Source organism: Anomaloglossus baeobatrachus, chromosome 9, assembly GCF_048569485.1.
Source record: "Anomaloglossus baeobatrachus isolate aAnoBae1 chromosome 9, aAnoBae1.hap1, whole genome shotgun sequence".
NCBI classification, from domain to species: Eukaryota; Metazoa; Chordata; class Amphibia; order Anura; family Aromobatidae; genus Anomaloglossus; species Anomaloglossus baeobatrachus.
Genome location: NC_134361.1, coordinates 55,427,619 through 55,439,696, shown reverse-complemented (window position 1 = coordinate 55,439,696; position 12,078 = coordinate 55,427,619). Strand labels below are relative to the sequence as shown.

At 48.8% G+C, this 12,078-nt stretch overlaps 1 protein-coding gene across 1 annotated transcript in view; it reads right to left on the bottom strand.

The window, feature by feature from the left end:
- WDR44 (WD repeat domain 44) overlaps positions 1-11,863 on the bottom strand; it is a 163,273-nt gene extending 151,410 nt beyond the window's left edge. Inside the window, exon 1 of the mRNA XM_075323720.1 lies at positions 11,637-11,863. Coding sequence (XP_075179835.1) covers positions 11,637-11,710 — 74 coding nt within the window. The 5' untranslated portion in view covers positions 11,711-11,863. The remainder of the gene's footprint in view (positions 1-11,636) is intronic.
- Between the last annotated feature and the right edge of the window lie 215 nt (positions 11,864-12,078).

Sequence of the window (12,078 nt, the reverse complement as noted above, 5' to 3'; positions counted from 1 at the left end):
TCCCTGAGATGTGAAGGCGTCTTCTCCCAACAGAAATTTTAAGATCACTCCTCCACAGGTGTTTAATGGGATTTAGGACTCATTGCTGTAATTCTCCAGTGCTTTGTTTCCATCCATTTCCGGGGCCTTCTTGAAGTAGGTTTGGGGTCATTGTCCTGCTGGAAGACCAATGACCTAGGATGGAAACCAGCTTTCGGACACTGGGCACTATATTGTGACTCAAAATCCTTGGTAATCTTCAGATTTCATGATCAGCCTTGCACTGTCAAGGCTCCCAGAAAAACATCTTTGAACCTCCACTATATTTGACTGTAGGTAGTGTTCTTTTCTTTGAAGGCCTTATTTCATTTTCAGTAAACTGATGTGCTTTACCAAAAAGCTCTATCTTGGTCTCATTTGTCCACAAGACGCTTTCCCACAAGGATTTTGGCTTACTTACATACATTTTGGCAAACTGCAGTCTAGCATTTTTATATCTCTCCGTCAGCAGTGGGATCCTCCTGGGTCTCCTGCCATAGCGTCTCATTTCATTCAGATATGGACAAATAGTTTGAGCTGACACTGATGCACCCTGAGCCTGCAGGACAGCTTGAATTTCTTTGGAACTTGATTGGGGCTGCTTATCCACACAGCAGAAAAGAGGGCAACCAGTCCAGTTAGCCCAAGCAAACACATCTAATGCACCAACAGGATGCAGACAAACCTCTCAACATGATGGACACTTCACAGGTGCAAGGTAAATTGCACACTAGTGGCGCGCATAGGGCACTGTTCACACTTGTATGCGCATGGGCTGCTTATCCACCATCCAGCTTATCCTTCGTTGTAACCTTTCATCAATTTTTCTCTGTCGTCCAGGAAGACTATCTGCAGTGCTATTGGTCGTAAACATCTTGATTATGTTGTGTAAGGAAACATCATGATCTCTGGAGATGGACTTGTAACCTTGAAATTGCTGATATTTTTCAACAATTTTGGTTCTCAAGTCCTCAGACAGTTCACTTCTTTTTCTCATCTCCATACTTAATGTGACACACAGACACACAATGCAAAGATTGAGTCAACTTCTCCCCTTTTTTCCCATTTTCAAGCAGGACTTTCATATTGCCCACACCTGTTACTTGCCACAAGTGAGTTTGAACGAGTATCAAATCTGAAACAGTTTTTTTACCCACAATTTTGGAGACGTTACAACAATTTTGTCTGGCCCATTTTTTTTTTTTTTGTGAAATAAAAGGCAAATTGGAAAAAAAAATTTCTCCGTTTTTTTTTCATGTTGTTCCAATACACACAAAGGAAATAAAACATGAGTAACTGCAATAGTTTTCTGGGAGACATGCTTCATTTTTTGGAGCAATTTCAACAGTGCCAACACTGTTACAAAAGTCGCCTTTGTTGGAAACATTGAGCAGATCCTGAACAATGTTTTCTCACTATTTTTATGAGCGCTTACACATGGAAATAAAAAGACATGTGAACAAGGCAATACAGCTCATTTCCAGCTTAGAGGCAGACATAAGCTCTACGGCCTCTACTCGGCTGTAGCCTGAGAGGATGAACCCTCAGTGTACGCTGGAGCCTGAGAGGATGAACCCTCAGTGTAAGCTGGAGCCTGAGAGGATGAACCCTCAGTGTAAGCTGGAGCCTGAGAGGATGAACCCTCAGTGTAAGCTGGAGCCTGAGAGGATGAACCCTCAATGGACGCTGGAGCCTGAGAGGATGAACCCTCAATGGACGCTGGAGCCTGAGAGGATGAACCCTCAATGGACGCTGGAGCCTGAGAGGATGAACCCTCAATGGACGCTGGAGCCTGAGAGGATGAACCCTCAATGGACGCTGGAGCCTGAGAGGATGAACCCTCAATGTAAGCTGGAGCCTGAGAGGATGAACCCTCAATGTAAGCTGGAGCCTGAGTGGATGAACCCTCAATGTGAGCTGGAGCCTGAGAGGATGAACCCTCAGTGTACGCTGGAGCCTGAGTGGATGAACCCTCAATGTACGCTGGAGCCTGAGAGGATGAACCCTGAATGTAAGCTGGAGCCTGAGTGGATGAACCCTCAATGTACGCTGGAGCCTGAGTGGATGAACCCTCAGTGTACGCTGGAGCCTGAGAGGATGAACCCTCAATGTAAGCTGGAGCCTGAGTGGATGAACCCTCAATGTACGCTGGAGCCTGAGAGGATGAACCCTCAATGTACGATGGAGCCTGACTGGATGAACCCTCAATGTACGCTGGAGCCTGACTGGATGAACCCTCAGTGTACGCTGGAGCCTGACTGGATGAACCCTCAGTGTACGCTGGAGCCTGAGAGGATGAACCCTCAGTGTACGCTGGAGCCTGAGAGGATGAACCCTCAATGGACGCTGGAGCCTGAGAGGATGAACCCTCAATGGACGCTGGAGCCTGAGAGGATGAACCCTCAATGTGAGCTGTAGCCTGAGTGGATGAACCCTCAATGTACGCTGGAGCCTGAGTGGATGAACCCTCAGTGTACGCTGGAGCCTGAGAGGATGAACCCTCAATGTACGCTGGAGCCTGAGTGGATGAACCCTCAATGTACGCTGGAGCCTGAGAGGATGAACCCTCAATGTACGCTGGAGCCTGAGAGGATGAACCCTCAATGTACGCTGGAGCCTGAGAGGATGAACCCTCAATGTACGCTGGAGCCTGACTGGATGAACCCTCAATGTACGCTGGAGCCTGAGTGGATGAACCCTCAGTGTACGCTGGAGCCTGAGTGGATGAACCCTCAGTGTACGCTGGAGCCTGAGTGGATGAACCCTCAGTGTACGCTGGAGCCTGAGTGGATGAACCCTCAATGTAAGCTGGAGCCTGACTGGATGAACCCTCAAGGTACGCTGGAGCCTGAGTGGATGAACCCTCAGTGTACGCTGGAGCCTGAGTGGATGAACCCTCAGTGTACGCTGGAGCCTGAGAGGATGAACCCTCAATGTACGCTGGAGCCTGAGTGGATGAACCCTCAATGTACGCTGGAGCCTGAGAGGATGAACCCTCAGTGTACGCTGGAGCCTGAGAGGATGAACCCTCAATGTACGCTGGAGCCTGAGTGGATGAACCCTCAATGTAAACTGGAGCCTGAGAGTATGAACCCTCAATGTAAGCTGGAGCCTGAGAGGATGAACCCTCAATGTACGCTGGAGCCTGAGTGGATGAACCCTCAATGTACGCTGGAGCCTGAGTGGATGAACCCTCAGTGTACGCTGGAGCCTGAGAGGATGAACCCTCAATGTACGCTGGAGCCCGAGAGGATGAACCCTCAATGTAAACTGGAGCCTGAGAGTATGAACCCTCAATGTACGCTGGAGCCTGAGAGGATGAACCCTCAATGTAAACTGGAGCCTGAGAGTATGAACCCTCAATGTAAGCTGGAGCCTGAGAGGATGAACCCTCAATGTACGCTGGAGCCCGAGAGGATGAACCCTCAATGTAAACTGGAGCCTGAGAGTATGAACCCTCAATGTAAGCTGGAGCCTGAGAGGATGAACCCTCAATGTAAGCTGGAGCCTGAGAGGATGAACCCTCAATGTAAGCTGGAACCTGAGAGGATGAACCCTCAGTGTACGCTGGAGCCTGAGAGGATGAACCCTCCATGTAAGCTGGAGCCCGAGAGGATGAACCCTCAATGTAAGCTGGAGCCCGAGAGGATGAACCCTCAATGTAAGCTGGAGCCAAGCAGAGTGCCCCGGCACAGTAGGGTGTATTGATTCTGCAGCTGCTTACAATACCAGGGCATACCGGTCATGCTCAGCACAAATTCCATTAAAGTGAAACATCAATACTTATAGGAACATGAGGAAATAAAGCTAAACTGTTATTAAAAACGGATGTGGACAAGGGAGGGAGTGATGCAGATACAGGAGCCCCCGATAGCAGATACAGCAGCGATGCTAAAAAACATGCCAAAGGGTCAGAGGCAGCAGGGGCCACGGGTGCTTTATGAATGAAAGCTCCTAATTAAAAGCCGAGGGTTCACATTGACAGGCAAATATGTGTAGCATGAAGAGGAAGCGAGGTCCGTGTGTGGGAGACGGCGCTCGTGGGGAGTCATCACATATGGTACAGTGTAATTATCGATGGCAGATTTGCAACATTCACATTCAAAGATGTCAGTGACAAAAGGTGTGATAATAAAGGGATAGAAAGGAGGATCGTGGACTGGAGGCGGCTGCAGCAAGGAACAGGCATTGGGACACAACGGAGGATTGTGCAAAACTCACAGAAAGGGAGGATGGTCAGCTTAAAGGGACCCTCCAACTCGGCACATAAAAAAAGCCTCCTCTGATCAGAATCATAGAATGGTAGAGTTGGAAGGGACCTCAAGGGCCATCGGGTTCAACCCCCTGCGAGTGCAGGCTTTCCTAAATCATCCCAGCCATATGTTTATCAAGTTTCTGCTTGAAGATTTCCATTGAGGAAGAGCTCACCACCTCCCGTGGTCGCCTGTTCCACTCCCTGACTGCCCTCACCACCTCCCGTGGCCGCCTGTTCCACTCCCTGACTGCCCTCACCACCTCCCGTGGCCGCCTGTTCCACTCCCTGACTGCCCTCACCACCTCCCGTGGCCGCCTGTTCCACTCCCTGACTGCCCTCACCACCTCCCGTGGTCGCCTGTTCCACTCCCTGACTGCCCTCACCACCTCCCGTGGCCGCCTGTTCCACTCCCTGACTGCCCTCACCACCTCCCGTGGTCGCCTGTTCCACTCCCTGACTGCCCTCACCACCTCCCGTGGTCGCCTGTTCCACTCTCTGCCCTCACTACCTCCCGTGGTCGCCTGTTCCACTCCCTGACTGCCCTCACCACCTCCCGTGGTCGCCTGTTCCACTCCCTGACTGCCCTAACCACCTCCCGTGGTCGCCTGTTCCACTCCCTGACTGCCCTCACCACCTCCCGTGGTCGCCTGTTCCACTCCCTGACTGCCCTCACCACCTCCCGTGGTCGCCTGTTCCACTCTCTGCCCTCACTACCTCCCGTGGTCGCCTGTTCCATTTCCTGACTGTCCTCACTGCCAGCAAGTTTTTCCTAATGTCTAATCTGAATTTCCTTCCTTTAAGTTTCATCCCATTGCTTCTTGTACTTCTTGTGCTAATGAGAATAGGGTAGGTCCCTCAGCACTGTGACTACCTTTTATATATTTGTAGACCGCCATTAAGTCACTTCTCAGCCTTCTCTTTCTCATACTAAATATCCCTATAAAAGAATATCAGATAATATCAGATCAATATTCTTTTATTTCCTCCTAATTTCAATGGAGTTGCATGGGGAGTGCTGCGGTGTCTACATCATGACTTCCCTGTGCTTCTGGATAGTAAAAGGCAGAGGAGGCGAAGTTTAGGGTTACCACTGCACTCCCCATGCCACGATGGTGGCCATCCTGGAAGAGGAAAGAGGCAACAGGTAGGGCGGCTAGACATAAGAAAAGTGAGGATCCCAAAGGTTCACAAATTGATGCCATACCCTAAGCTCTATGGTATCCTATAAAAACCCATTTAAAGGGTATATGCGATCATATATACCCCAGTTATCATCCAGCTCCAGCCCGCAGCCTAGATGGAGGTATAAAGGGGATGTAGAGCTAACTACAACTAATTAGAAATAGAAAGTGAAAGCATCTCTTAGTGACTCCGCATCACTATGATGAGACGAGGCCGGCGTCGTTAGGGAGTGGACACCTCGCCATCAGACATGATTCAGCCGAAAAGCCGGCTGGGGACAGACACCAGAGAAGGAAAAAATTCAACACCATCACCGTCAGCTCATGATATTTCCCAAAAAAGTTCACATCTGTACCGCAGATCCAGACAAAAAAATCCCCCAAAAATATGGTATAGACGAGCATGCCAGACTGTGAACATCTCAGACATATCAATACACAATGGGATCCGCTGGGGGTCAGTAACGTTGGATCCGCCCCAGATATTAGTGAAGAAATGAAGGCCTGACACAGGTGTGAACGCGGCCGTAAGCTGCAGCGTCCACCACAACTACTCCTGGACAAACGGAAAACACGAGAGCAGCGAGAATGGAGCCAAACCAGGTATTCCAGGAGTCCGCACAAGAGAGCTGGTGCCACAGCGCACACCAACCAGGGTGGGACGCGGGTGTGCAGGGGTCCGCAACTGCTGGGGAACTACAACTCCCAGCAGGGGACTGTCAGAGCAGCTGACGGCTGGTATATATAACGTATACATAGAGAGATGCAAGACTACAGAATATACATTGTCAGCATGCGGGAGAGTAGATATACAGTGGGGCATCTACAGACAAGTAAGGATCACAGTATACACATCCTGCACACCCTGTATACAGGGGACGTGTCAGGGAGGCAGTATATATGTACAAAAGGTGTGCGCACAGGATATAATATACAGGAGATGTATAAGGAGAGTACAGGACAGGTATACAGCACGGTCTATACAGGTCATGTACACAGTATACAGGGCAGTATATACAGATCAAGTACACAGTATACAGCATGATATATACAGGACAGGTGCACAGTATACAGTGCGGTATATACAGGGCAAGAACACAGTATATACAGGACAGGTACACATATGCAGTATACAGCACAGTATATACAGGACAGGTACACAGTATACAGAGTGGTATATACAGGTCATGGGCACAGAGTACAGCACGGTATATACAGGTCATGGGCACAGTGTACAGCGCAATATATAGGACAGGTACACGGTATACAGCGTGGTATATACATGACAGGTTCAAAGTACACAGCACAATATATATATACAAGACAGGTACACAGTATGGAATTTACAGGGCAGGTACACAGCGCAATATATTCAGAAAAGGTATACAGCACAGCAAGTATACAGCATGGTATATACAGGGCAGGTACACAGTATACAGCGCATTATATACAGGTCATGTGCACGGTATACAGTACGGTATATAAAGGTCCTGTACGCAGTATACAACGCAGTACATACAGGACAGGTACATGGTATACAGAGCGGTATATACAGGGTAGGTACACAGCACGGTATATACCGGGCAGGAACGTGGTAATTACAGGTCATATACACAGTATACACTGCGTTATATACAGGGCAGGTACACGGTATACAGCGCGGTATATACAGGGCAGGTACACGGTATACAGTATGGTACCCACAGGGCATGTACACAGTATACAACGCGGTATATACAGGTCATGTGCACCGTATTCAGTATGCTATATACAGGTCATGTGCACGGTATTCAGTATGCTATATACAGGTCATGTGCACAGTACACAGCGCGGTATATACAGGGCAGGTACACGGTATACAGCGCGGTATATACAGGGCAGGTACACGGTATACAGCGCGGTATATACAGGGCAGGTACACGGTATACAGCGCGGTATATACAGGGCAGGTACACGGTATACAGCGCGGTATATACAGGGCAGGTACACGGTATACAGCGCGGTATATACAGGGCAGGTACACGGTATACAGCGCGGTATATACAGGGCAGGTACACGGTATACAGAGCGGTATATACAGGGCAGGTACACGGTATACAGTGCGGTATACACAGGCCATGTGCACAGTACAGTATATACAGGCCATGTGCACAGTACAGTATATACAGGCCATGTGCACAGCACAGTATATACAGGCCATGTGCACAGCACAGTATATACAGGCCATGTGCACAGTATATACAGGCCATGTGCACAGCACAGTATATACAGGCCATGTGCACAGCACAGTATATACAGGCCATGTGCACAGCACAGTATATACAGGCCATGTGCACAGCACAGTATATACAGGCCATGTGCACAGCACAGTATATACAGGCCATGTGCACAGCACAGTATATACAGGCCATGTGCACAGCACAGTATATACAGGCCATGTGCACAGCACAGTATATACAGGCCATGTGCACAGCACAGTATATACAGGCCATGTGCACAGCACAGTATATACAGGCCATGTGCACAGCACAGTATATACAGGCCATGTGCACAGCACAGTATATACAGGCCATGTGCACAGCACAGTATATACAGGCCATGTGCACAGCACAGTATATACAGGCCATGTGCACAGCACAGTATATACAGGCCATGTGCACAGCACAGTATATACAGGCCATGTGCACAGCACAGTATATACAGGCCATGTGCACAGCACAGTATATACAGGCCATGTGCACAGCACAGTATATACAGGCCATGTGCACAGCACAGTATATACAGGCCATGTGCACAGCACAGTATATACAGGCCATGTGCACAGCACAGTATATACAGGCCATGTGCACAGCACAGTATATACAGGCCATGTGCACAGCACAGTATATACAGGCCATGTGCACAGCACAGTATATACAGGCCATGTGCACAGCACAGTATATACAGGCCATGTGCACAGCACAGTATATACAGGCCATGTGCACAGCACAGTATATACAGGCCATGTGCACAGCACAGTATATACAGGCCATGTGCACAGCACAGTATATACAGGCCATGTGCACAGCACAGTATATACAGGCCATGTGCACAGCACAGTATATACAGGCCATGTGCACAGCACAGTATATACAGGCCATGTGCACAGCACAGTATATACAGGCCATGTGCACAGCACAGTATATACAGGCCATGTGCACAGCACAGTATATACAGGCCATGTGCACAGCACAGTATATACAGGCCATGTGCACAGCACAGTATATACAGGCCATGTGCACAGCACAGTATATACAGGCCATGTGCACAGCACAGTATATACAGGCCATGTGCACAGCACAGTATATACAGGCCATGTGCACAGCACAGTATATACAGGCCATGTGCACAGCACAGTATATACAGGCCATGTGCACAGCACAGTATATACAGGCCATGTGCACAGCACAGTATATACAGGCCATGTGCACAGCACAGTATATACAGGCCATGTGCACAGCACAGTATATACAGGCCATGTGCACAGCACAGTATATACAGGCCATGTGCACAGCACAGTATATACAGGCCATGTGCACAGCACAGTATATACAGGCCATGTGCACAGCACAGTATATACAGGCCATGTGCACAGTACAGTATATACAGGCCATGTGCACAGTACAGTATATACAGGCCATGCGCACAGTACAGTATATACAGGCCATGTGCACAGTACAATATATACAGGCCATGTGCACAGTATACAGTACAGTATATGCAGGCCATGTGCATTGTATACAGTACAGTATACGCAGGCCATGTGCACGGTATATAGTACAGTATATACAGGCCATGTGTACGGTATACAGTATGCGATATACAGGTCATGTGCACAGTATACAGTGCAGTATATACAGGGAAGGTACATGGTGTATGCAGGTCACGTGCACAGTATACAGCCCAGTGTAAACAGTACAAGTACACAGTGCGGTATATACAGGGCAGGTACACAGTATACAGCACAGTGTATACAGGACAGGTACACAGTACTTGGTGAGGTATACAAGGCAGGTGCCTAGTATACAGCCCGGTGTATACAGAACAGGTACACAGTGTAGTATATACCGGGTAGGTACACGGTATACAGTATGGTACCCACAGGGCATGTACAGTATACAACGCGGTATATACAGGTCATGTGCACGGTATTCAGTATGCTATATACAGGTCATGTGCACAGTACACAGCGCGGTATATACAGGGCAGGTACACGGTATACAGCGCGGTATATACAGGGCAGGTACACGGTATACAGCGCGGTATATACAGGCCAGGTACACGGTATACAGCGCGGTATATACAGGGCAGGTACACGGTATACAGCGCTGTATATACAGGGCAGGTACACGGTATACAGCGCGGTATATACAGGGCAGGTACACGGTATACAGCGCGGTATATACAGGGCAGGTACACTGTATACAGCGCGGTATATACAGGGCAGGTACACGGTATACAGAGCGGTATATACAGGGCAGGTACACGGTATACAGAGCGGTATATACAGGGCAGGTACACGGTATACAGAGCGGTATATACAGGGCAGGTACACGGTATACAGCGCGGTATATACAGGGCAGGTACACGGTATACAGTGCGGTATATACAGGCCATGTGCACAGTACAGTATATACAGGCCATGTGCACAGTACAGTATATACAGGCCATGTGCACAGTACAGTATATACAGGCCATGTGCACAGTACAGTATATACAGGCCATGTGCACAGTACAGTATATACAGGCCATGTGCACAGTACAGTATATACAGGCCATGTGCACAGTACAGTATATACAGGCCATGTGCACAGTACAGTATATACAGGCCATGTGCACAGTACAGTATATACAGGCCATGTGCACAGTACAGTATATACAGGCCATGTGCACAGCACAGTATATACAGGCCATGTGCACAGCACAGTATATACAGGCCATGTGCACAGCACAGTATATACAGGCCATGTGCACAGCACAGTATATACAGGCCATGTGCACAGTACAGTATATACAGGCCATGTGCACAGTACAATATATACAGGCCATGTGCACAGTATACAGTACAGTATATGCAGGCCATGTGCATTGTATACAGTACAGTATATGCAGGCCATGTGCACGGTATATAGTACAGTATATACAGGCCATGTGTACGGTATACAGTATGCGATATACAGGTCATGTGCACAGTATACAGTGCAGTATATACAGGGAAGGTACATGGTGTATGCAGGTCACGTGCACAGTATACAGCCCAGTGTAAACAGTACAAGTACACAGTGCGGTATATACAGGGCAGGTACACAGTCTACTACGGGGTATATACACGTCATGTGCACAGTATATAGTGCGGTATATACAGGGCAGGTACACAGTATACAGCACAGTGTATACAGGACAGGTACACAGTACTTGGTGAGGTATACAAGGCAGGTGCCTAGTATACAGCCCGGTGTATACAGAACAGGTACACAGTGTAGTATATACCGGGTAGGTACACAGTATACACAGGTCATGTGCACAGTATACAGTACGGTATATACAGGGCAGGCACACAGTATAATATATGCAGGGCAGGTACATGGTATATACCGGTCATCTGCACAGTATACAGCACAGTGTATACAGGAGAGGTACACAGCGCAGTATATACAGGGCAGGTACACAGTATAGTATATGCAGGGCAGGTATATAGTATATACAGGTCATGTGAACAGTATACAGCACAGTGTATACAGGACAGGTACACCGTGGAGCATATACAGGGCAGGTACACAGTATACAGTATAGTATATGCAGGGCAGGTATATAGTATATACAGGTCATGTGCACAGTATACAGCACGGTGTATACAGGACAGGTACACAGTGCAGCATATACAGGGCAGGTACACAGTATACAGTATAGTATATGCAGGGCAGGTATATAGTATATACAGGTCATGTGCACAGTATACAGCACGGTGTATACAGGACAGGTACACAGTGCAGCATATACAGGGCAGGTACACAGTATACACAGATCATGTGCACAGTATACAGCACGGTGTATACAGGAGAGGTGCACAGTGCAGCATATACAGGGCAGGTACACAGTATACACAGGTCATGTGCACAGTATACAGCAGACGTGTCACTCACACAGCCGGGGAGAGGGTCAGATTCACATCCTCGTTGGCATCGAAGAACTCCTCCGTGTCACTGTCGGACGCCATGGCTCGGGCTCCGGGGTGCGCGGGCACAGAGGCCTCAGTGGGGGCTGCTCCCCGGGGGGAGTGACCCGCACAGCATACAGGCTGCCACTGACAGGCCGAGCCGCACAGACAGAAGGGCCCGGCACAGCCACACACAAACACGGCCAGATATCGCGAGACTACAGCAGGGTAGTGTCTACAATGGAGCTGCTCTGGTAGGTCACGTGGTCTGCAGATCACATGACCGGGCTACAGCTACAGCTAGCACCAAACTACGGAGGGGGAAAGCATGGAGGTGTACGGTAACGGGGAGAAGGGAACTGAAGAGCGGTGTGTGAGACAGGAGGGGAGAAATACAGAGCTGCAATCAGTGAGAGAAAGGGGGGACA